This window comes from Giraffa tippelskirchi, chromosome 12 (assembly GCF_054371585.1).
Source record: "Giraffa tippelskirchi isolate mGirTip1 chromosome 12, T2T-mGirTip1v1.2.pri, whole genome shotgun sequence".
NCBI lineage: Eukaryota > Metazoa > Chordata > Mammalia > Artiodactyla > Giraffidae > Giraffa > Giraffa tippelskirchi.
The window spans coordinates 27,993,350-28,020,710 of NC_137286.1; the positions used below are offsets into that span (position 1 = coordinate 27,993,350).

At 37.3% G+C, this 27,361-nt stretch overlaps 1 protein-coding gene across 9 annotated transcripts in view; it reads left to right on the forward strand.

The window, feature by feature from the left end:
- PRKD1 (protein kinase D1) overlaps positions 1 to 27,361 on the forward strand; it is a 773,210-nt gene that overhangs the window by 701,232 nt on the left and 44,617 nt on the right. For 6 of the 9 annotated variants that reach the window (XR_014070758.1, XR_014070759.1, XM_081548073.1 and 3 more), the window contains 7 exons: positions 13,591 to 13,801; positions 15,275 to 15,352; positions 17,127 to 17,331; positions 21,537 to 21,660; positions 23,144 to 23,221; positions 24,528 to 24,807; positions 26,238 to 26,290. Coding sequence is in view for 6 of the 9 variants with exons in the window: in XM_081548073.1 (XP_081404199.1) it covers positions 13,591 to 13,801; positions 15,275 to 15,352; positions 17,127 to 17,331; positions 21,537 to 21,660; positions 23,144 to 23,221; positions 24,528 to 24,807; positions 26,238 to 26,290 (1,029 nt within the window). In the remaining 3 variants the exon portion in view is untranslated. Of the gene's footprint in view, positions 1 to 54; positions 79 to 13,590; positions 13,802 to 15,274; positions 15,353 to 17,126; positions 17,332 to 21,536; positions 21,661 to 23,143; positions 23,222 to 24,527; positions 24,808 to 26,237; positions 26,291 to 27,361 lie in introns of all 9 variants that reach the window. The other 3 variants (XR_014070757.1, XM_081548070.1, XM_081548074.1) reach the window with 1 other exon arrangement.

A 27,361-nucleotide genomic window follows, 5' to 3' on the forward strand; every position in this document is an offset into this window, starting at 1 on the left:
TCCTTTATTCTGCACCGTTGTCTGCTTTTTGCTCTTTACAACTTCATGTTTCAGTCTCCTGTGAGTCCTGGCTTTGAGGTAGGTACTATCTCTACTTAGAAATGTGCTTCACTGTCTTTTTGTAAACCAGCATTATAATATTAAATTAACATCAGACAGTTATCTGTTTTGATTCTGTGAGAATACTCAGGTCAGAATTTTAGCTCAGAATCCAACCTGTTGAACTGCAGGAAGCCCACGGGTGGTGTTGGTGGTTGTTTTCTCTTCCTGATGTTATTGCTCAAGTTTTCACAGTCTTCGGTAAGACAAAGAGCAATGCAGGCTTTAGACTAATAGATGGTTCGTTAGATTAAATTTTGCCCTTAGATTCCTTGATTCCATAACATTGGTGTCTTTTCTACAAAACTGAGCAGACCAGTTGAGAAGAGCATAGAACACAGAAGAGAACAGAACACTGGTAGCACATTTACTGAGATGCACTCATGTTAGAACTGTATGCTGGTGCTGGTACCACAGAACCATGCCAAAGGAGGTCATTATCCTGACATCCACCAATTTGGGTTGGCACAGTAAGGCACAGAGCAGCCACTGTCTGAAAATGACTATAACTTTTTAGGAAAGGAACTTTTTCTTAATGTATCATCACAGTCTATTTAATTTATAGTCTAATCACAGTCTATTTAAAAAGGATGGTATGCAACTGTATGTATTAAGGTCTCAATCCAAGAAGAAATTATATATGGAAAAGAAACGCATTTCTTTCATAAAGGTTTTAAGAAATACCCCCTCAAAAATTGACTTTTTATCCATCTTAGGCAATTAACGACCTAAACATTGGGGAGAAGCCAAGTGTTAAAGCAGGATATACAACAGTGCTCTTATTGTGATAACTTGTTTTGACCAGTTGACTTGTTAATGTTTCATTTTTCTTTTCTGTACTTCTGGTGAATTGAGGGTTGACATATTATTTTCCTTCATGAGACTATAAATGTCAAATACCGTTATCAGTGTCCATTCTAAAATGGTCTTGTTAAGGTAACTCGAACAAAGGACGCTAATGAAAACACAACTAGAACATGTTCTGGGTTAAATAAAATTGAGAAGTCAAGATATCTTGATTCGTAAGATGTAAAATGAAGAGATCTGCTTCAATAATAGTAAATTCCCATGTTTGAAAAATCAACCTAGTTCAAAATGTGCCCTACTTAGAAAAGTCCAGAGTAAATGCTAGGTCAATGATATTCTTATAAATTTAAATTTTGTAATTTACAGTGCCTTCCAGACATAATTTTAAATGTGGAGTAGTATCTTTCCTTTCAAATTATCCTTTGGGAATAAAGCCAAACAAGGATAGGAAGCATTTTCCACTTCACCCTCCTGCACTGAACTCAGAGCAGATTGTATAAAAGAGGACTGAAGAGTAGTTGGCTTGTCTATGCAAATTGTACAGCTTACAGGCAGTTTAGGCCTTCATGGATTAGCTCCCGAGGGAAAAAAAATGCAAACAAAGTTTTTGTAGAAGCTCCTGGTATTACATTGCAATGAAGAATATTAATTAATCTCTATCGATTAGATTGGCTCCTTTTTTAAAATCAATACTGAAATAAGTGTCCTTGTCTGTATTTTTTACACATTTGTAAATTTATTATAGGTTTAATTATAGGTTTATCAGTAAGTATTTATTGAATGACTCCAGTAGGTTATATCCTTAGAAGCCAAGTAGACGAAATATGCATTTTGTGGCCAACTAGTTCTTCAGAAGGTTGTAAAAGTTTAAATTTATAACTTCACTGACTACAGTGTATGCGAGTCTGTTTCCTCATACTCTTCCCAACAGTCAATTTTATCAGTATTTTTAAATTATCCAATTATCCACTAATTGGATAGGTAAAATAATTTCTATTAATAAATATCATTTCTTTACTAGAGAAGAGAAACAGCTTTTCATATATTTATTGGCCATTTGTATTTTACCTGTGGTAAATTCCCTGTCTCTTTCTCTATTGAGTTGCTTGTTGGTTGTTGTTTAGACTATGTACTATTCTGTCTGTTAATCTATGGTGGAAGTGTGTCTTCAATTTTACATGTGTTTTTGATGGCTTTTTCCCATACTGATATTTTAAAACAGAGAAAACATTTTCACTCCTTACCTTTACTATAAGTGGAATACTATTGAAAATAATCATTGTAGGCAGATTAAATATTATATTCTTTTCAAATGATTCAGAAGAATAGTTTTTTCTTTACATGAGTGAGATGAAGTCAAGTTAGAAAATGGAACAGAATTTGAAGCACCAGTGTCCTTTGTAATGAAAGGATACAATCATGGCGTGATTGTTTTGTTTTTTTTTTAAGTTAGGTAGGCCTTATGCAACTTTTTAAAAATTTAAGAACTTTGCTGAAATTATTTTAAATGTTTTTAAATGTCTTTAAGGAAACATTTGCTATTACAGCTTTGAAGTTAAGAGGCTCTAGAATTCCGTGTGTGTGAAATTAAATGCTTCTAGACAAGTGTTTTGGGCAATTCTTAACATTCAAACTACCTTACAGATATTATTAGAATATAAATTGCTTATTTAAAAAGCTTTTCCTATGTTTGACTGTTTACACTTTACATCCTTTAGGTTTTTTTAATAAAATTTGGAAAATATTCAGTTTAACTTTTTATGAGAGGGTACATATTTTCTAAATAATAATTTGCTGTAAACTGCTATTATTTTTTATAAAGTTTACTGACTCTCATTTAATTAAGACAAGCGTTGTTCTAAAAGGAACTCTTCGCTGCATACTTCCTAGAAACTCTCCCCACAAAATGACTCATTCAGTTACTCTTTCTGTTCATTAATAAATTAAAAAAAAAAAAAAGCATACCAGTATTACATTATCTACTGTAATTGGATATGATCCTGATGTGCTTTATAATAGTCAAGATAGATTCCTTTCAAAAGAGAAAAATAATAGGAGAAAAGTTATTTCTAATCCTGAATGTAACTATGGTGGAATTTCTGGCCAAATATTTTCCAGGATATTTTCCAAAGTAGCAAAAGTCTATCTAGAGGTAGAGACTTTACTTGTTACGCTTGTGTTCTGGAGTTCCAGGAATCCTGGTGATTAATCTGAATGAATAAGTCGTTTTTCCATTTCAATATGTGCCATGACATCTACGTAATACATTAGCCAGATATTTCAAGATTTCTTTTGATGATTGTGTAAACTAGTTCTCCAGTGTATACTTCCAGTGAGGAAAAGAAATCCAAGAATTCTTCAAGCAGCCCTTCTCCTGAGAGTCAGAAGAGTATATGTAGTGGTAGGTTTGTCAGGAAGGAGCCCATCAGTAAAATTAAGAGTGTGAGGTCTACTTTGATGTGCTGTTAATCATCTTTTGCCTGATTTCATTCAATGTGTCTAGCTTATCATATGTACATTATTATTTCATACTCTGCACATAGACTTCCAGATGTGTAATTCTAAATGTGAACATAGCTGGAGAGTTCTTCATGAACTCCACTGAGGAAGGGGACATCAATTACCACTTGTCCACATTTACCGATTGATCTTTTAAACGAATGAATCTTTAGTGAAGACTCATGCACTCATTTGCAAAGATGCCTTGGCCTCTGTAACACTCCTGCACAAGCCATGCCTTAAGACACAAAGCATTGTTCTCTGCTTTTTTTTTTTTTATAAATTTATTTATTTTACTTGGGGGCTAATTACTTTACAATATTGTAATAGTTTTTGCCATACATTGACAAGAATCAGCCATGGGTTTACATGTTGTTCTCTGCTTTAAGATGCACAACAGCCCCACACCCATCCTGTTACCAGTGACAAGCATTTGCTCAGTGGCTGTCTGTACCCGTCTAGTGTCACATCCAGCCTGCCATATTCATCAGTTGTGACCACGGTGCTCCTAGCTGAGTACTATGAAAAAAGGTTGCTCGTTTTAACTTGGAGAGTTTCTGTATCCTCATAAATGTTCTGACCCAGGGAAAAAAATAAAGGTTTGTATAGAAGAAGTAATAAGGAGGAGTAAAGAGAGTGGAAGATTGGAATTGGTACTATAAATTAAAGTTCTAGAAACTTTAGAAATAATTCAGTTTCTAAAATGTTTTATCAGTGTGTTCAAAAATATTTAGTGTATTCAAAAAATATTTTACTTGGTCCACTAGACCTGGTTCTAACCATTAGATTGGTTCTGTCTGGTGAGATGAATTCATGACTTCCTTCTCAAGAAGAGTAGTAAGAGTATTGCAATTTTGGTAATAAATATAGTGAGATTCAAGATGAAACAGAGTCCAGAAGTTGTGACCAAATGGACTTTTCCCCAAATAGCCCAGTTGTTGGAAGTGTCTGTTTCTCTGGAGCTGTGTACACTGACATAATTTCACTGAGTTAGTTCTTTCCTATACTTTTAAAAGTCAGCTTCTTTCTTTTTTATTTTTCTTTTGGTAGGTAAAGAAAAAAGTCTCATACTTTTCTTTCTCTGTTTTAAGTTGCATTAAAATCTACTCTTTGATTCTTGCAAAAGCACATGTGCACATACATATACATACATGCTATATATTCATCATTGATTGTTATAGGCTACGATTCTATAAAATACTGTAGAGATATCCTTGTGGGCCATTTTTGAAGGGAGAGGCAACTTTACAGCTTTGCACTGTGTTTATGTCATGCTTTTTCCAGCTTCTCCTTGTTGTGTCCAAGGCAGTAATCGATAAGAAAGCATCTTTCCAGATTGTTTCATTCAGCTTTCCCATGAACTCATAAACTGAGACCAGGCCCCCTGTCAATTCAATTAGGGTCAAATACCCTTCTCTAGGGGATCTTTCCAACCCAAGGACTGAACCCAAGTCCCCTGCACTCCCCTGGTGCCTCAGACGGTAAAAGCATCTGCTTGCAATGCAATGCGGGAGACCCAGGTTCGATCCTTGGGTGGGGAAGATCCTCTGGAGAAGAAAATGGCAACCCACTCCAGTATTCTTGCCTTGAAAATTGCATGGATGGAGGAGCCTCGTAGGCTACAGTCCATGGAGTTGCGAAGAAGTGGATACGACTGAGCGACTTCACTTTCACTTTCACTTTCTCCTCCATTGCAGGCAGATTCTTTACATTCTGAGCCACCATGGAAGCCCACTATGAGAATGCTGCTGCTGCTGCTGCTAAGTCGCTTCTGTCGTGTCCGACTCTGTGCGACCCCATAGACGGCAGCCCACCGGGCTCCCCCGTCCTTGGGATTCTCCAGGCAAGAATACTGGAGTGGGCTGCCATTTCCTTCTCCAATGCATGAAAGTGAAAAGTGAAAGTGAAGCCGCTCAGTCATGTCTGGCCCCTAGCAACCCCATAGACTGCAGCCTACTAGGCTCCTCCGTCCATGGGATTTTCCAGGCAAGAGTACTGGAGTGGGGTGCCATTGCCTTCTCCACTATGAGAATATGTATCCCTAAAATCACTGTTCTTGAATTTTCCACATGATCTGCTTACCTTCCAGTTCACATTCTATATGTAGATGAAATCTGACAGTCAAAGCCCTCCACTTGTTGACATGCAAAGTTATTTTCTTCCTCAGTGGAAATGCTCCATTTTTATTTTATGAATGTATAGCATGTGACGTTAAGGTTACACTGCCCTCAAGTTTATCCTTATGGAGAGGGGGTCTTATGTTTCCCCTTTCCTCCAAGAACCCACAGATTTATAGACTGTAGGTAACTGATATTTTGGAAGAACAGTGCATGCAATTTGTAACAACTCTCCAACAGGTCTAGTGCTTTTCCTGGAAAGGGTGGATTGCTTAAGAAAATAGTTAGATTCCTTTATCCTTCATTTCTGTTTACTTAAAAAGAGTGAGGCAATATAAAAGTTAATGTAACTTCTAAGACTGCTTTAGCACTCAGCAAATCCAGATCACCGTGTATTTTTAAGAGATTATATATTTTATTAGTGTGAAAGCTTTCACAAATTGCTTCAAACATCAAAAGTGGATTCTCTACTGTGAAACAGCATCCATCACCTCTGAGCAGGGGGTACACTTTTTTTCTGCCCTGTAGCAGTCCTTTTCACTGTTTTGAAAAGGTGTTGATTAGATTTTATTTATGCTATATATTTAGGGTATCCAACTGAGTAGCCAAACTCATTTATCTGCACACTTGGCAGGTAGTTCCAGGCCTATAGAGTCAAAATTGTTAACAGAATAGCACCAAACAATTTAAAATTCACCAAATACCGTACCCTCCACTCAGGGAATTACAGGGCATGGCCCCAGAGTGTTCCTATGTGAACTCCATTTCACAGGGGTGTTGGGACTTGCCTGTTGCCCAGGAACTGCTCTGGAAAATCCCAGATTCCCCATTTTTGAGATGAAATACTCATCTAAGTGTTGTGGAAAGACATCAATCATTTCTTTTCCCTTCATAAAATAGCTTCAGACTAAGCATTCACTGTCATGTTTCACTAGTAGTGATGATGAGTGAGGTTAGATAATCATTTCCAAGGGATAAACAGGCTTCAGAGTATATAAAAGAACTCTCTAGTCAGTCCAAAGACTGGGAGGACTGAATTGTCCTAAACAGAATTTGAGCCGCTGATAATAGTTAACATAGCCATTGCAGGGCAAGACTCACTCAGGGTCCACACCCAGTACCTCTTCAGGTAACTCCTTTTCTGAATGACCCCTTCATCTCCACCATGGAAGTGGTTTATTTTTCCTTTGAACCTGGATGCATATGGGCACTTACTCAGTGCGAGGCAGTTTTCCAGAAATTGATGATATAGTGATGAACAAAATTGTCAAGTTCCCGCTCTCGTGGAACTTATATTCTACTGAAGGGAGATGGTTTTGTTTACCTAATAAACAGATAAGTAAGACAAGTTGTAGGCTGCAGTAATTGCCCTGGATGAGAAAGTATGATGTGCCAGAGACTAAAAGAGTGTGGAAGGGATGTGGGCAGGAAATGAGGAGGTCTGGAGGCCTTTTGGAGAAGGTGATACATGACCTGGAATCTGAAGAGCACAGCAGAACCTAAAGAAGGAAAGGGCACACGTTAATAATAACAGTTATGTTGTGTCCAGAATTCTGTTGGGTAGTAAGTTTATTGGGCACAGAGACTGTTCCTGACTAATCTTTGTTTGTCCTATAGCATCTGACTTGAGCCTTTGGGTAGGATTTGTCCTAGGAAACACTTGTTAAATTAGGTAGATCCATCTTGATAGCAGTAGGGGCAAATTGTTATAAGGCACTATTCTGCCCAGTTCTTTGATAAGCAGAAAGGCTAGATCTTAAAACTTCAGTAATAAAAGATTAGTGTTTGGTTGGCTCTGTGTCACACAGTTGTGCTTGCAGCTTTTAAGCATAACAGCAGCTGGATAGGAAAGTAGGCAGGCAACTGAGTGATACTTAAACAATAGAAGCTATGTATTCTGCTAGTCATAATGTTCTGGAACACATGTTTGACTCTGATGCTATCCTCTGAGCACAGGCAAACTGCTTGCAAGTCTCTTCTGTGGTTTAAGGTTAAATGGTTCACAACATTTTCACAGTGCACTTGACATGTGGAACATACTATTGCTTTGTTATTCTCATTTCTATGAACTCTTCTTTCGTGACTTAAATGAAGGGCAGAAAATATTTTCTATTTTTATATTAGTATAAAACCAGGGGATGTGAGAGCTGGGAGAGACTAAGAAAAGAGGAAGCCAGCCCAGAACAAGACTACCTGAGTTCATGGTTCTGCATTTTACAGGCTGTATGATCTTGGGCAGATGATGTAATCTTTCTATGACTCAGTTTCCTTATCTTTAAAAAACCTGGTGATCATGAGATTGAAATGAGTTGATGAATTTACATAAAGTGCCATGAGAAGAATCTGATACATACAAAGGTTATAGAAAGTGTTTTGTGTCTTTATCTAATCCAGAGGTCTCAAACTCCTCCTCATGACCAGATTTATTCCCCAATTCAGTTGACTGAATGTTTCAGAATTTTTTCAGAGTCACTGATATTTAGGAGCCTAAAAAATGAGCATCTACTTGTACTCTCTCAAAATTGAAATTCTGTAGAGCAAGTGTGTCGGTGTTACAGTGCTTGTATTAACAGTCTATATTTTGAACATCTCTATTGAAATGTCTCATCCATTATTTGCATACATTTATTTTTTGAAAACATTCATTATTGTTCAAGCATTGCTTATTACTTACCATGTACCAGGTTCTTCTTTCTACTAACAGAAGACAAATGTGATTAAGACACTGCCCTTCCCTTAGGAGCTTATTGTGTAGTGAAAAGTGCAAATGTGAAAGTGTTATTCACTCAGCTGTGTCCAACTCTTTGCGACCCCATGGACTGTAGCCCACCAGGCTCCTCTGTCCATGGAATTCTCCAGGCAAGAATACTGGAGTGGGTAGTCATTCCCTTCTCCAAGGGATCGTCCAGATCCTGTAGTTGAACCTGGGTCTCCTGCATTGCAGGCGGATTTATTACTGTCTGAGCAAGCAGAGAAACCCCATTGTGTTAATTATTAAGACCAAAAGGAGCACTGAAAATGATGAATCTAGAAAGAGACATCAAAGTGTACACAAAAGTGTTAACTTTTCCGTTTCTCTTTAACTCAATAGGAATTTATGTCACTCCAAATTCAGTCATCATTATGGGTCTATGAAGTAGATTTTAGTTAATAAACATAAATGTTTTAATACTGGAAAAGTTTCATTTGAATGCTGTTTTTTATAAAGTGACTTTTGTCTCTCAGGAAATCTTATTTTTAATTTTTACATAAATGAAAAGAAACCACAATAAAGGCAGTTTTTCCCCTCTGTTTTTTAGATTTACTAATAAAGAGAATTCATTTTGAACTGTGAAGTGGAATATACCTTGTTGGGAAATTGTTTCAGAGTCCTGTTGAATGTTTAAAGATGTGCTGGCAGTTGGAGTTTCCATAATGTAATCTAAGCAGTCATTTCCTGGGAGGGTTCCAAACTTGCTGAGTCATTATTTAATATACCAGGTTAAAAAACAGATTCAGTGTCTAGAAAAGCAAGATGCATTGTCTCTATAAGTAGGTGTTCAGTGCATACAGTTTTAACTTTGGCAGTCATTTCACATGAAACACTGTTAACATGTGGATGTTACAGACACTTCAGGAAACCACAGTCTTTAAAAACATTTTAATCTCTGTAATCTTTAATATCTAATCTTGGCTTTAAAATTCAGCTTTCATCATTTTTCTGTTCTCATATTCTTTCCCATTCATGACTGTGATCCTTCTTACAATGAGAATAAGAGAGATCTTTATACTTTTCATCATCTGTAATTTGCCAAATCAGATCATTGACATCAGTCCATACCAGTACCATGTCATACAGTGATGTTAGCTCTCAAAAAAGTTTCACACCTACAATTTGATCTGAACTCCTCCCCTCAGGAAAAGAACAATACATAAGACCAATGGCTAATGTAAAAATGTACATTTTTAGAAGCACATCCTCTTGCATGTGCTTACCGTAATTATAGAGAAGAGAATGTTATATATGTTCAGAGTTTTGAGCCAGTCATTGCTCTATACATAATAATGAAGCAGAATGAAACAAAACGTTGCCGTTTGCTGTTCCCTTCCAAAACATTTCAACATTCCTCTCTATTCCCAGGGGGAAAGAAAAAAAAAAACAAAAAACACAGCACTCATTCTGCAGAATCCCCAGGTTCACCAAATACACAGTGCCAGACTGGGACAGCAAGTAACAGTGGCGATTAATTTAAACACCATTTAGTTAAACTAGTAAACCTAGTAAAAACTTCACTAGTCTTGATAGGTAAGCGAGAATTTTCTCTACCATAATTAAAGATCTTATTTAAAAATGTAAAGTGATATACATATAATGATTAAGTATACAAATATACTTCCTTGGTGGCTCAGACAGTAAAGAATCTGCCTGTAATGCAGGAGTCCCAGGTTCGATCCCTGGGTTGGGAAGATCCCCAAAGGGAATGTCTACCCACTCCTGTATTCTTGACTGGAGAATTCCATGGATGGAGGAGCCTGGCAGGTTACAGTCCATGGGGTTACAAAGAGTCAGACACTGTTGAGCAACTAACACTTTCACTTCACTTAATACAAATATACAAGTACATTAAAAATATTAAAGTAAGTTAATGAAGAAATACAATGATATCATATCTCTTTACTTTGTATAATAATGCATAACATCCATGTACTGTGCTTAGTTGCTCTGTTGTGTCTGACTCATTGTGACCAAATGGACTGTAGCCCACCAGGCTCCTCTCTCCATGGGCTTCTCCAGGTAAGAATACTGGAGTGGGTTGCCATGCCCTCCTCCAGGAGATCTTCCCAACCCAGGGATCAAACCCAGGGCTTCTGCATTGCAGGCAGATTCTTCCATAAAAACTAGTTATTTAAGTCAGCATTACCCTTTGAATTGTAAGTCTGCTTTCCTGTTGAAATTATCTTAAAGTCCAAGGTAGTTTAATTTAGATCAATGAGATTTTAAAAACCATCCTCTATTTCCTTTAAAATTACTAACTTCTGAATTTTTGCCTACACTCTAGCTTGATGCATCAAACAAAAAAATATGGCAATGTGGATTTTTGGTGTATATACTTTCAAATAAAATTTCACATAAAAATGGAAATTACAACTAGTAGCTTTCTTAGAATGGTAACTTAATGTGAATTGTTAATCAAAATGTATCACTGATTCTGAAAATCCTTATAAGCATTTTATTTGCTTCTATATTATTAGAAGGGATGATTGGCAGGATTCCAGAAATGATGGTTGTTAAACATTTATGTAACCAATGATAAATATTATAAATGTACATTTATATTACAGGTCAATGGCCTTATTTCATAGGATCTTATTTTTATGTTTGCTTTACAATCTCTTATATATCAGTAAAGCTTTTTTTTTTCACACTTGGAAGAATGGATAAGTATTTCAATAAGCATTTACAAAGTCCATCAAGTAGTAACCCAGTCTTCTTTTTTTGTCTTAGCTCTTAATTTTGCTGCATAACAGGGAAAAGCAGACATAAATGTATATGTGTAAACTCCCAGAAACATAGAATACAGTTCTGCAGACAGAACATCCCTTTACCAAAGTGTTTGTTACCTAGTAAAATTAACAACTCAGTCTCGTTCCAGTAGTACATCAATTCCCACATGCATGCACCCCATCTCGTGATTTTAAAACTTCACTTTTTCATTTAGAAATAGAGGCCACATTGAAAATGACTGATTATATTTGGAAGTGTAAGAAAAGGGAATCATGAGAACGTCTGGTTGTGTTGCTTGTTGATTTTAAGATGCCATAAATGACAAGAGGACCCTTTGATAACGTTGTTAAAATCTTAAATTGCTATCCTATCTTAAATGCTATTAGTCTTCATTTTGACACTATAAATCTACAGTTTATTGTTATTCAGCGCCAAGGACACATGTGGCTGTGTGAACCTCATCTTTGCCTGAATGTGTAGCACAGACTCAGCCACAAAATAACAGCCAGTTTCTTTTCCCTAGAATCATGTAACGTTTTAAAATTTCTTATGTAATCCTGCTTTGAAGGTAAGAAATGAAATGACTTCTCAGGAATAATTCTGGTTCTTGTAGTTTATGGTAGTATGTATGTGAATGTTACCACGTTGGGTGAGAAGAAAACATTCAGCTTTATCTTGCTCATCTAAGTGAATTTGCCCCATGGTATACTGAATAATCCAACACCAAACTGGCTTTGTCTACACAGCTTAGAATTAAGTCTCTTAAGGTAAGGAAAATAACTGAAAGTAATTTGGTCAACTTTTCATACGATTTTCCAAATTGGAGAACATTGTAAGTCTGCTAAGAAAGTGTGACAACAGATCAGCTTTTATTTCGAGTGGTGAAACTTTCCAACTGTGGAAAAATACCACCTTTCATTTTAGTGTACTTAAAACTGGCCCATTGGATTGTTAAAACAGGGACCTAACCCAATGAATTTAATTATTTTCCAGTAAAATTAAATTCCATTGAAGGTATTTATTGAATATATTTATGATTCTGATTTGGCAAACCTTAGACTCACTTTTAAAAGCTCCCATGATGTCTTTGCAAGAGTTGAGCCCTTCCAGAATAATTCTGCTTCATAGTTTTTTATGGAGTTGAAGTTATAAATGTAACTGTAGACATAATATCCCTAAGTAGAACCTCATTTCAAATTTCTTTTTATTGCAGCTAGTGAATCTATAAATCAAAATTTTCCCATTTGATGCAGATAGACATTGAAAGGGATAGAAATTATATGTGCATATGATTTGTTTCTCATCTTTTCAGTAATTACCTGAATTAGAAGTTAGCTAAGTAAGGTGATAATACAAGGGATCTAGAAGCAGACAAATGTAGATTCATGTTTTGACTGTACTATGTACTAGCATTTGACCCCAAATTAGATGCCTCAACTATAGATAACAAGGCCTGTCTTATAAGGTACCTAAAACAGTGATTATTCAGAGTTAATACTAAGTTAAGAGCTTAATAAATGAATTATATAATTATAATGACTATTAAAAACTAATTCAGTTCTTTTATTCCAATGATTATTATTTCTGATGATTCCCAAGTACATTTCCATGGTATCAAGAGATACGGTGAAATTGTTCAAAAACACTGGAAACACAGTTCATTTTAATTCATTTACTTTTTTAAATCTATATACTGAGTGGATGACGTAATTACAAAATGAGAAATAGGAGTGTACAGAGGTATAATTGTAACCAAAACATTAATATTTGTGAGTCTTATATAATCTTAGTAGTCACTGTTTCTCAGTTACATAAATGATAGTATAAGTTTAACTCTTTACTTTTATATGGTTGAGGAATAATTTTAAATTATATATTTTTTTTCTTGGAGAAAATCCAAAGAAACTATCAGCCCTTTTCAGATGAGGTACTGTATGGGACAGACTGGGAGGATTTGCTTTTCATTTATTATCCTCTTGAATTTCTTACATTTTGTACATGTGAATCTTTAGTAAATGTCAGTGAAGTAGTATATGCAGTGAGATTTAGAAACATATTTTGGTTTGCTTTCAACTTTATATTTCTCCAGTAAAACTTATGAAACTAAAAAGCTGAAAATTATTTTCAAGTCCCAGAAATCAAGTTCAAATATTATGATCTACAATTCTGTTTTCAGATATAAAAGCAAAGTACTCAAGTAAGAAGTAAAGGGGAAATAAATTAAATTAATAAGCAGAAACATAGTTTTAATTTATTCCTCTGACATTCTTAACAATCAATCCACTAAATACAATAGTAAAACAAAGAGCAATTTAAAAATACATAAATATATTATGCTGTGTCTAGGTCACTTGCATCTTACCCTATCACTCTGGGAACATCACTACTATCTGAACAGCTGGATGTGTTTTATTGGGAAAATGATTTTTCTCTTTGTGTCAGTTTTTCTGCACTAGTGCCTTGGCTCAGTAATAATGTGAACCTTTTTGTCGAAAAATTAAATCAAAATGAAAATAAAAATACATAAACATATAAATCAGTCTTTTACAACTTATTGTCTTCTGTTGTCTTTCAAACATATAGCAAAAGTCCCCATCTGAGTCCTTCATTGGTCGAGAGAAGAGGTCAAATTCCCAGTCGTACATTGGACGACCCATCCAGCTCGACAAGATCTTGCTGTCCAAAGTTAAAGTGCCGCACACATTCGTCATCCACTCGTATACCCGGCCCACTGTGTGCCAGTATTGCAAGAAGCTTCTCAAGGGGCTCTTCAGGCAGGGCCTGCAGTGCAAAGGTAAGGATGACTTTGCTACCAAATATCTGTCGCCAGCCAACACTTGATCCTCATCCATTTGAAATTATTGTTTTCCTCATAACTTTTCTTTCTGGATGAATGCTTTCAAAATCATTGTGATTACAACATCAACACCAAATAAAACAGCCTTCAAGGCCTTCACCTCCTGCTCCTCTGCCCACCTCCTCCTGACAGTTTCAATGGAGCTAGCCCACTGAGACAATACATGATGGATGGATGGCTATAAAAACCTACCCACGGGCAGCAGTGAAGCCCATGCTGGATCTTACCTAAGCCTCCTTCAGCCTCCCATTTGGACTGGGGAGCTCCTCAACTTCACTCGCCCTGATTCTTGCACCCTACTGGACATGCTTATTCCAACATCTGTGATGGTGCAAGTTCTGTGTAGACCTAAAGGGCCCCATTAGATTTGTGTTAACTACAGTACTCTCCCTGAAAGTGTGCTTACTCTTACAATAGCAGTATCCTAATAATACTTTTCCAAGTTTGGTAGTGAAGCATCTTGAGAAAGGGGTGTGTTTTCTAATTCACTCACAGGTCAGTATAGATGAATGGCTTACCCTTCCTTCCCCCACTGCCTCAGTGGGCTTCCCTGGCTCAACCTCACAGTCCCCTAGTGGCAGGATTCTGCCATTTGTCCTCTGTTTCCTACTCTGGCATGGAGGGACCAGCCGGAACTTGCATGGTTAGCCTCATCTCAGGCAGGCTTCCTGACCACCTTTGTTCCTTTGGATGCTGATCCCAGGTTGATTCCTGTGAACATTCCCTCCTTCCCTCACCATGTACTCATAGCTCTCCACCTTGCTCCTGTGGCTCTGACCCTAGCCTCCCTTCTGATCATCATCTAACCTTTCCCCTGTATCCATACTTGTGGTGGCTGATGATGGCCTTTAAAGGTGTTCTAGTACTAATCCCCACAATCTGTAAGTGGTACCTTATATAGAAAATGGGTCTCTGTGGATGTGATTCACTTAAGGCTTTTGAGATGGGAAGTTTATCCTGGATTATCCAAGAGAGTTCAATGTAATCACAGCATCTTTACCAGAAAAAGACAGGGATATTTGACACAGAGGAAGACAAGGTGACATGACCACAGAAGCAAACATTGGAGTGATGTGGCCACAAGCCAAGGAATGCCAGCCACCGTCAGAATCCAGTCATCAGGATTCTCCCCTGGAGCTTCTGGAGGAAGATTTTGGATTTCTATCTTCCAGACCTGTGTGAGAATAAATTTCTGTTGTTGTGAAAGTGTTAGTCGCTCAGTTGTATCTGACTCTCTGCAACCCCATGGACTGTAGCCCACCAGGCTCCTTTGTCCATGGAATTCTCCAGGCAAGAATCCTGGAGTGGGTAGCCGTTCCCTTCTCCAGGGGATCTTCTGGACCCAGGGATCCAAACCGGGTCTCCTGCATTTGTTGTTTAAGCCACCAAAAATAAAATCATTGTGATTAGATTGCAGATTCAACTGTCATAAACGCTGTGCACCGAAAGTGCCCAACAACTGCCTTGGTGAAGTGACCATTAACGGAGGTAAGTAAAATGTCAGCCTTCTGTCCCTCTTAAGGCATGTGTCATATAGGACTTTGTGGGATTTATTTTACTTTTGCTTCCATTCAGATACTTGTGACCCAGTAAATTATAGCCTCTGTCTTACTTTACTGCAGAAAAGTACCCATCATTGTGTTATAATAAAGACCAGAGATTTTCTGGATTTTTACATGGTGAAGCACCTCATACTGAAAACACGGATATCCAGGATTTCTTCCCCAACTCCCTTATTTTCTACACCTACCCTAGTTCATTCAGAAATGTAGAAATTGTTGTAATGTCTGCAAATTATACCTATCAGTCTTTTCCTCCATCCTTTTTATCCAAGAATTGAGTCGGAAGTTAACTTTTATTCCCTGTCGGTCAAGGGAAGAATCACAGAAATTGAGCAACCGGAAACAGTTGCTTACTTTCTTCATCCATCCAGTTACTATTTTCATTGTGTATGTGCTTGTTAACGTGCATCTTTAATAATAATAAAAGGAATTTTAATTCAGCCAATTAAAAGCTCCATATCCTTTTCCATATTGAGGAATATTCCTTTGGGAAGACTTTAATTGCATAGATTAAGTTTGAAGGAATCCTAAGAAAAATGCTGTGTCCTAAAGGAACAGCTCTCATTTTCTTCCCTGGTAGAATTCCTTATGGATTCTGAACAAAACATTTGATGCAGAGTTCCAGACTGACTTTTCCCATAGAGAGCAGACTGCATTAGACTTTCAGCCGGTTATCAGATTGTTGATTCCTCTGAGAAGCAAACTGGTGATAAAAGACCTGAGAAACTGGTTGAGTATTTCTGTGTTGCTAAAATCCTGAAGAACAAGTTATTATCTGTGTTCTCCACTGTCTTCTCTAGAAGAGAAAGCTCTCTAGGAAAACATTCCCATAGTAGTTTCTGGCTTTGCAGTGCTTCCAAAGATAAAAACTTGGCAGTCTTCCCAGTTTAAGTGGCATGTGGTATTGATTTTATTCAGGCATGGGAAATGTCAACCTGTACTAGATGACTAGAACCAAGGGGAAGCAGCATAGTTTTTGTTATATTAATTTGAAATTGCATTTTTCCATACAGTCTGAAAAATCTGGGAAAATGTGCATTTTCCAAACTTGGCAGGCTGTTTAAACCATCAGCCTTAAATAGGCTCTTTAAAGTTAGAACTTTATATTAGTAAGTAATTATACTACATGAGCATCAACTGTATAATGGCAGGATTCAGTATTATTTCAAATATCAAATATTTATTTGATAGTTATTTAAACACTGTTGCTTATGTGACCAATTTAATACATTGAAATTCATGATTTTAAAAATGTTCCTGGAGTATCAGGAGTCAGTGACATTCAGTGTTCTTGCATGTGAAAGTTTCCCACATCCTCCCACATATTTCTTTTTCCCACCAGGGTGCTGTGCTACTGAAGTAAGATTAGTTTCCTCTTCACTGGTATCACTTTGCTTCCTAGCACTTTGTTTCTGTATCATGCTTGGCGTCCTTCCAAGGCTCCCCATGACGTTTTTATGCTTCTAGGCTTAGGGGCCTAAAAAATGAGCATCTACTTGTAAAATTATATATTTATCCTCTCATAATTCAGATACTTATGAGCTAAAAATTTAAAAGGAAAGTGGAAGAGAAGAAGAATTACTCACATGACTATATTTTTAGGGCTTCCAATTGATTTGTGTTAGGATTGCCTAACTTTCTCTTCAGTCTCGGCTCTAGGATACTAGGTTTATCTTCATGGGTGCAAAACAATTTTGTAGATTTGCTCAGCCCTGGGGCTGAGTCTGACGTGGTCATGGAAGAAGGGAGCGATGACAATGACAGTGAAAGAAACAGCGGGCTCATGGATGACATGGAAGAGGCCATGGTCCAGGATGCTGAGATGGCGATGGCCGAGGGCCAGAACGACAGTGGGGAAATGCAGGATCCAGACCCAGACCACGAGGACTCCAACAGGACCATCAGGTGAGGGCGCACTTCCAGGCTTGGTCAAGCAGGCAAGCCCCAAGTGGTATACTTTTTAAAGCTCTTTGGTATTTTAATCTATTATAGAGAAAACTTAAAGTTGTGTTTACAGGCATACCTAGTTTTATTACTTTATTGCACTTTACAGGTATTCCATTTTTTTTTTTTTTTTACACAAATTGAACATCTGTGGCAACCTTGGGTAGGACACACCTACTAAGTCGTTTTAGTCGTGTCCGACTCTGTGTGACCCCACAGACGGCAGCCCACCAGGCTCCGCCGTCCCTGAGATTCTCCAGGCAAGAATACTGGAGTGGGTTGCCATTTCCTTCTCCAGTGCATGAAAGGGAAAAGTGAAAGTGAAATCTCTCAGTCGTGTCCGACTCTTAGCGACCCCATGGACTGTAGCCTACCAGGCTCCTCCATCCATGGGATTTTCCAGGCAAGAGTACTGGAGTGGGGTGCCATTGCCTTCTCCAAGGACACACCTATCAGTACCATTTTCCCAACAGCTTTTGCTCACTTTGCATCTCTGTGTCACATTTTGGTAATTCTCTCAATATTTCACACATGTTCATTATTAGTATGTTTGTTAGGGTGATCTATGTTTAGTGAACTTTGAGGTTACTATTGTAATTGTTTGGGGGCACCGCAAACCATGCCTGATAAGACAGTAAGCTTAATCAATAAATGTTTTGTGTTACGACATCTCTACCAGCCAACCATTTTCCTGTCTCTCTCCATCTCCTCAGGCCTCCCTATTCCCTGAGACACAACAGTATTGAAATTAAGCTAGTTAATAACCCTACAATTGCTTTTAAGTGTTCAGATGAAACATTCATGTCTCTCTCACTTTAAATCAAAAGCTGGAAATGATTAAGCTTAGTGAGGAAGGCATGTTGAAAGCTGGGATGGGTCAGAAGCTCAGTCTCTTGAGGTAAAGCATCAGTCAAGTTGTCGATGCAAAGTAAAAGTTCTTGATGAAATTAAAGGTGCTACTCCAGTGAACACATGAACGATAAGACAGCAAAACGGCGTTGTTGCCGACGGAGATAGTTTAACCTTGATAGAAGTTCAAACCAGCAGCAACATTCCTTTAAAGCAAAACCTAATCCAGATCAAGGTCCTAACTCTTTCCAATTCTGTGAAGCCTGAGCAATGTGGAAGATGAAGAAGAGTTTGAAGCTATTAAAGATTGAATAAGCCATCGCCATAACATAAAAGTATGAAGTGAAGCATCAAGTGCTGATGTACAAACTGCAGCAAGTTACCAAAAACTCTAGCTAAGTTAATGAAGATAGCGACACGTAACATTTTCAATATAGACAAAACAGCCTTGTATTCGAAGCCAGTGTCATCTAAGACTTTCACAGCTAGAAAATGATACCTGGCATCAAAGCTTCAAAGGACAGGGTGACTCTGAAGCTGGTAACTTTAAGTTGAAGCCAGTGCTCATGTACCATTCTGAAGAATCTTACAACCCTTAATGGTTATACCAAATCCACTCTGCTTATGTTCTGTAAGTGGAACAACAAAGCCTGGATGACAGCGCATCTGTTTATAACATAGTTTACTGAATATTTTAAGTCCACTGTTGAAACTTATTGCTCAGGAAAAAAAATTCCTTTCAAAATGCTGCTGCTCAATTACGATGCACGTGGTCACCCAAGAGCTCTGATGGAGATGGATGGTAAGATTCTCGTTGTTTTCATGCTTTCTGACGCAGCATCTGTTCTACAGCCCATGGATCAAGGACTAATTTTAACTTTCATGATTTTTAGAGATACATTTTGTAAGGTTGCCATTATAGATAGTGATTCTTCTGATAGATCTAGACAGAGTCAACTGAAAACTTGAAAAGGATTTACTCTACAGATACCATTAAGAATATTCATGATTAATGAGAAGTCAGAATATCAACATTAACAAGAGTTTGGAAGAAGTGTTTTCAAACCTCATGGATGACTTTGAGTGGAGGAAGTAAGTAGCTGCTGATGTGGTGCAAATAGTATGAGAACTAGAGTTAGAAATGGAGCCTGAAACTGTGACTGCAGTGTCATGATAAAACTTTGAGTTGAGCAGAGGAAGTGGTTTCTTGAGATGGAATCTACTCCTGATGAAGATACTGTGAAGATTGTTGAAGTGACAAATGATTTAGAGTAATACTGGTACACACATTTAATTTATAATGCAGTACAGAGTTTGAGTCCAATTTTGAAAGAAGTTCTGTGGGTAAAATGCTATAAAACAGCATTGCGTGCTACAGGGAAATCATTTGTGAAAGGAAGCATCAATTGATGTGGCAGGCTTTGTTGTTGTCCTATTTTTAAAAATTGCCACAGTCACACCAGCTTTCAACAAACACCATCCTCATGGGTCAACAGCCATCAACAATAAGGCAAGACTTTCCACCAGCAAAAAGACCACATCTTGCCTGAAGGCTGAGATGATGGCTAGCATTTTTTAGCAATAAGCTCATCTTTAATTAAAGAATATACATTGATTTTTCTTTTTTTTTTTTTTTAGGCATAGTTCTATATAACACATTTAATAGACTACAGTATAGTGTAAACATAACATATATACACTGGGAAACCAAAAAATTATGTGACTTGCTTTTTTGCCATGTTTGTTTTATCTCTGTGGTCTGGAACCAAGCTGAAACATGTCCAGACTTTTCCTATAGTTTGTTTATAAATGAGCTGTGTACTGTAGAGGAAACTCCTAAGTTTGGACCTAGGAGGTCGGGATTCCCTTGGAGAAGTGTAGCTTGCATCTTTTCCTGGTATTGCCTCAGTTTTTGACCCATTTTGTTTTGTATGTGAGGGTTACACATACTTGCAAACAGAAAATTTACTACTAAGTTAATATTTATTCAAAGCTTGTTGTGTGCAAATACATAGATCAGGGATCAACCTTAGCAGACACCATCTATTTTATAGTTGGCCTGCAATGTAGGTAACATAGGTTTGATCCCTGGATCAGGAAGATCCCCTAGAGGAGGAAATGGCAACCCACTCCAGTATTCTTGCCTGGAGAATTCCATGGACAGTGGAACCTGGTGGGCCACAGTCCATGGGGTCAGTAAGAGTCGGACACGACTGAGCCACTAACACTTTATTACAAGAATCACGTATGTCTGGACCTTACTCCTTGATTTTGTTTCAGAAGTGTGTGGAGTTTCATATTTGTGATTTGATTATCTGTACTTTTGATTTGTAGATGATCCCTATTTTTTATATTAGTGGTCAGCACACAATAGCCAAATCAGCCTGTTGCCTGTTGTGTTTTAAAGTTTTATTGGAACATAGCCGTGCCCATCCATAGCTATGGCTGTGGCTGCTTTTGCACCACAATGGCAGAGTTAAGTATTCTGCAGAGCCTGAAATTTGTATTACCTGACTCTACAAAAATAGCTCCCAAACGTCTGATTTATATTGGAAAGTGTATTCAAACTTTTATGTCCATTTTATAAGCACCATATTCATTGGCACTTCATAACTAAAATTCATAACTAATATTGCTCATGAGAGGAGAGCAATAAAATAATTGGATTTTATTTCATTTAATAACATGAGAAATATTTTTCAAATACTGGAAAATGCTTATGCCCCCACTTTCTTTTGAAGGTGAACATTTCTTTAGTATCAAAATATTGGTGGCGTGTAAGTGGTTGGGGTCAGTTAAGACACAGAGATAGAAAAGAAGGAGATGAAAGAGGGGCATAATTCCCTGAGCAATAGCTATTTAAAAGACAGTTGGAACAGCAAATTCCAATTTTTGTGAAATTATGTAGAAAGAGACTGACATTCATGTTAACTTATGTCTAAATGATTAATATTGTGGCTATAATATTAAGCAAATGATCATTCACGTGTGACTCTGAACTGTGGCCTCGGTACACTATGAGAGTAATCTACCCGATGTTTACCCCAAAACTGAGCCCCAAGTGTTTAGTTCACCTGAAAACCTGGGTGCTTACTGTTCTGCTTAGGGATTGTTAAGATGTCCATATAAAGCACTTCTCACTGTTCAGAGCAATCCAGAGCATGAACCGTGGTACTCTGACAATACCTTTCACTAAAAATGGGGTTTGAAATTTTCTTTTGACTTTCACTTTGAAATAGCTGAAATAAGGCTTTAGGCAGGAAAAGAAGATCTGTATCTAAAAACATTTCTTTCTTAAACTATTTTGACTTTCCAAGTCCATCAACAAGCAACAATATCCCCCTCATGAGAGTAGTACAGTCTGTCAAACACACGAAGAGGAAAAGCAGCACAGTGATGAAGGAAGGCTGGATGGTCCACTACACCAGCAAGGACACGCTGGTAAGATCCACATCACGCTCTTGTGTTGTCTTGTGAGCTCTAACTAGAGGAGCTTCTGGTGCTCTGTCAAGACTGTGGGATATCTGGGTTAGCAGGAGCAAACCTTAGTGCAGGCAGGGTGCAGGATCAGGAGAGAATGTTCTGTCTCTGCGTGTGCCATGCAGTTGAGCAAACAACTGAGTTAGGAAAGCCTGTAGACAGCAATCTCAGGGAGACAAAGTCATTTCCCTGTATTACTTGAGACGATTCCCAAACAACTTGAGTGTCTGCCTCTTTTTATAGCAGCCGTGAAAACTTTCAGAATGCTTGGCTGTGATTCAAAAAATTTTTTGAGCACTGCATTTTATGGAGAGAAAAATGATAACTGTTATATACTTCCTAAATCCTTAAGTGTTCACTTAAAAACTGACCTATTCAGAAATATAGTAATCTTATGTTTTATTAGATAAAAGACAGCACATTTAAAATTTTTATTATACTCTGAGTTTCTCACTACTTCTTATTTTCCTAATAGTTGGTTCATGAGGTTGTGCATGTATTAACATATGTTTCAATTAAACTAATTGACCTTTAGTAATAAGCTTCTTTCTCAGCTATTGGTAGTGTTTTCCTCATCACCTCCTAGCCATAGGATTCCTATCATTTCTTTAGGTAAGTGGACATCTATAACCTAACTGCTGTGTCTATGATCTCAACCTTCTCTTCTGGAGAGAGCTTTACATGACTTACTGTAGGACTCAACTGAATTCCATCCAGTCTTTCCTAGACATAGTAAAATATTTGAAGCATATTTAGTATATTTGACTGGTGTAAGATAGGTTGTGGAAGAGACCAAGAATAGTATTAGGAAAATTTTAGTCTGAAAAGAAGAAATACATGCACTCATACAGACACACAGGGACCTGATCACCAAATCATGGCTGTTTAGATCTGCAGTAAGCTTAAGAGAAAGTCAAGCTATTGATGCATTCCCCTAATGTTAGGTTGATGCCATAGAGTCAGCCTTGCCATCCTACTCAACATTCTTTAGTTCTACTGTGCCATCTCTAATGGAAGCCAGAATGCCTGGCTGGGTCAGCACGGCATGCCTTATGTTCTAAAACAATAGAATATAAATATTATATCCCCCAGTAAGCCCTTTTATTACTGCTATTAATCCACCTTTAGCTCTTCAAGCCATCAAATAAATTTTAAAATGGTGTTTTCTGTTTATTCTAGTTGCACTAAGTGCCAGGCACTGCTCTGGGTGCCAATACATCATCTCCTTTAATACTTATAACTCGCAAATGTAGGCACAGAGACTCACTACACATTTGCTGAACAGACACCTTCTAGAGTCTTGAAATTGTTAGTCTTCCTCTTCCAAAGGCCGCACACTTTCCTCCATTAAATCTTATGCCCCAGTGGGAAAATGTTTTGATTTTATCTGTCTTGGATTTTTTTTTAAGTTTTTAAAAGATACTGTATCCAACTTCTGTTTCAGCGGAAGCGGCACTATTGGAGATTGGATAGCAAATGCATCACCCTCTTTCAAAATGACACAGGAAGCAGGTACTACAAGGTAAGGGTGACTCTTTCCTTGACTGAGGTCTCATGTCCCCTCTTGCTTTCTTGTGGGAATGCAGAGTATCAGAAATACAGAATTACACCCAACAAACGTGAGTCTTCTGAGGTTTGCTCCGAGAGATATTTTTTTCTTTCTCTGTAGTTTAGGTTTGGGGGAAATCAGGTTGTGAGCTGATTAGTCATCTGTGAATTTCAAATTTCACTGTGGAATGCTTCTGGCCCCATGGGATGGTGGGGCAGGGGGAGCAGGAGAAGAAGCGTAACTGTCTGTTTTCGCAGGGACGTGTGATTTAACTAGCAAGTTCAGGGTCACAGAAGATTAGTGAAAAGTAAATTCCCGAAGTCTGTTCTATCCACCTTCTTTGTTTTGTTTTGCACTGGTAGTCCTGCAAATATGTCAGTAGGGGTTAAGAAACATTGTACGATTCCTCCATATATTTCCAGTATCATAAGGAGCACTTTCCTCTAGAAAAATAATTTGGCAGCTGTTTTCATTCTGTCTCTCTACATGAAATAATACAGATGTCACATAACATATCACCCAGTGAAACACGGTTCCAAAAGAAATTTAGAGTGAAAAAGTATATATTTGCTCCATCAAGAATAATGAAGACTCAGCAATAGTAGGTTCATTCTCCATGGCCCCTTTACACAGACCTAACAGAAAAAGGAAACCTCATTAACTTTTAAATTAAAAATTTGTTTTAAAAGTTCTATTTCTTAAAAGTTATTTAAAAGTTATTATTTCTTCTCCATCCTAAAAGACAATATGGTGATTATTTTTTTTAATATCAAAATTGTCTTAAAAGCAACTGCTTTTAAAACTACTCTCTGTGGTGTTCCTCACTAAAACTGTTCATGTGGCTATATTATTATATTAACATCTATCAAATCAAATTACATGATTCATTTTCAGTGCCTTAAAGAATAGTTGAAATTTAAAAACAGCTGTTCATACCCAAGTGCATTTCAAAAGGGTTGTGATTTTACCTCACAGTTATTAAAATTATCATTTATAGTCTAAGACTTAGATTTTGATGCAGGTTCAAAATTGTTCATATTTATTCTTATTGTATGAACATACTAAAAAGCCACTTGAATTTTTCTCAAAAAAGGAGATGATAATTTTTCCCCCTAGTATTTTTATGTTTTTCTTAGTTATATTCTGTGTCTTATAAAAAACTGTTTTATAGAAATGATAGCTGATTGTAATGTCATTTCTTACATGTCCCTGGCATGAGTTTTATTTGAAAGCTTTATCCTTTTGATAAACTCCATTTAGTACATACTTTTTTCCACAGGAAATACCTTTATCAGAAATTTTATCTCTGGAACCAGCAAAACCATCAGCTTTAATTCCTAGTGGGGCCAACCCTCACTGTTTTGAGATCACTACAGCAAACATCGTGTATTACGTGGGAGAAAATGTGGTCAACCCCTCCAGCCCACCACCAAATAGCAGTGTCCTCACCAGTGGTGTTGGTGCGGATGTGGCCCGGATGTGGGAGATGGCGATCCAGCATGCTCTCATGCCCGTCATACCCAAGGGGTCCTCTGTGGGTTCAGGAACCAGTGTGCACAGTGAGTCTGCTAGTTTTCGTCTGTCTTTAGAACAGCTCAAGAGAACCTCTTTGGGGATGTTTAGTTTGTTGGAAGACCCTGATACTGGGAAAAATCGACAGCAGGAGGAGAAGGGGGTGACAGAGGATAATATGGTGGGATAGCATTACCAACTCAATGGACGTGTGTTTGAGAAAACTCTGGGAGATAGTCAAGGACAGGGAGGCCTGGTGTGCTACAGTCCATGGGTTCGCAAAGAGTTGGACATGACTTAGTGACTGAACAAAAAAAAAGGGGGTCTCCAAATAAAAGCTGCTACATACACTAAGGTATTTCATTCATTAAATTATCCTATTTTATTTTTTATTTTATATTAAAAATTTGAGCAAATGCCTGTCAACCCAATATATCCAATAATAGCAGAAACTTGGGCTATTGGTGATAAAAGAAGAAGTAATCTTGTCAGCTCGAGCTTGACTGGAATGCCAGTTTTGCCATTTTCAAATCTGAGTTAACACAAGTCCTCCAAAACCACTGAATGTGCTACTCTCTGCAGGAGACTTAGTGTTCAGAGTACTTGGAAACTCTTAATCATTTTTTCCCAGGTAGATCTCTCTGTTCATTATAGCATGAGATATATTTTACCAGAATTCAATCAAGATCAAAAATGGAAAAGATATTTTAGAGGAGTATCTGTATACAAGTGTAACTTAAAAATCACATAATGGCTATTAATAATGAAGCCTGTGGCAAAGAGCCCTCTGTTTTCACATCACAGTGATCTGATGATCTGTGATAGATTTGATTTGTCACAACTTTTTAGTTGATCTCTACAACCAGTGTACATATTGCATGCATGCATGCATGCTAAGTAGCTTCAGTCATGTTCAGCTCTGTGCCACCCTATGTACTATACCCTGCCAAGCTCCTCCATCCATGGGATTCACCAGGCGAGTTCTTTACCACTAGCACTACCTGGGAAGCTCAGTACATATTAATAGGATATATAAGCCTATTTGAATGTTACCCATTTTATGTGAGATCTCTATTTTTAAAATAACCCCAGTAGGTGGATGTTAATTTTGCCTACTTTACAGGCAGAATTTTTGCCTGTTAGTTTTGCCTGCTTTACAGGTGAGGGACTCAGACCCTAGTAGCATTAAGTTGTCTCTGCTGGTACCAGAGTTAAGAAATGGCAAACCAGAACTTGAACCCAAATCTTTATGACTTCCAACTCTAAACTGACAAAATACTATTGTTTTTCAAAGCAAAGTACAGAGTAAATCTGTAACTGTAAAAACAAACAAAATATTCTAATAGACATTTTCTTAGAAAAATCTAATTGCTATGATTTAAAAACACCCCTGCAGCTTGATTAATAAGCATGTGTTTACCTGTTTTGCAATTACCTCTCTTACTTCTTTTGTGTATTTTTTAACTTGTATTTCTAGGAGATATTTCTGTGAGTATTTCAGTATCAAACTGCCAGATTCAAGAAAATGTGGTGAGTATGTACCTACTAATATAAAACTTGGTACTATGATCTTTTATTGGAAAATAAGAGCATCATAAAATGCATTTTTATTGATCTGACATTTTAATTTTTTAGTATTTTCTAGAAAATAAAATAGGGTCCCTTTGGATGTTTTTCCTCTATAAAATTTTAGAAATATTACATTGTATCAATTCTTTTAGTGATTTTCTATAATCTATTCTGTAGTGTGGAGAGTTAAATAACTATTTTTCATTTCAGGTAAGCAATTATAATCCAGTGCCTGATTTTTTATGTATTTGGCCCATCTTGATACTGGAATTTTAAATGGTTGATGTTATGTAATACCAGATAAAATAGATAAATTATTTGAGTCTCATGAGTAGCTTAAACGTGCCGTTATTCTCGTTCCTTGATTGCTACCCAGGAGTGCTATCACATGACAGGGAGTTGCAAATACACTTACAATCACTTGTACTTATCAAGGAGACCTGATAAAACGCAGAAATGAGATTTTATGGATCCACGTTCTAGCACCCTGGTCAACTGTACCACTTAATTCCATCAGCTCAGTTTTGAAAATTCTATGTAGATCATATACATATTATGAAGTAATTGACACTGTCACATGTTGGTTTTTTTTATTATACTTTGTCACTGTGGCAAGAAGCCCAAAAGTAATGAGGCCTTTCCTACCTCATCCTGTGACTCAGATTTTTCCCTCAATTTTGACTGCTATGCCTGTGACCAAAGGGAAAACATTTGTAGCCTTACACTGATCTGAGTTTACTTTTTAAAAAGTAAACTCCATGAAACTTAATTTATCACCAGCATAACTTTGCAACCTTTACTAAATTGGCATAAAGTAAACTGAAAACCAATATGATTGAGAGAATTAGGAAAAGTTCATAACAAAAATTAGCTGTATTCTTGTTCTGTCAGTCACAAGATAGATAAAGACCTCTTGTTCTATTAGTCACAAAATAGGTAAAGATTTCTGTTGCCCTTATTTAGCCAGAGAAGACTTTGGGAAATACTTACCTACCTATAAATCTCTTGGGAAATTCTAGATTCCTTTGTGGT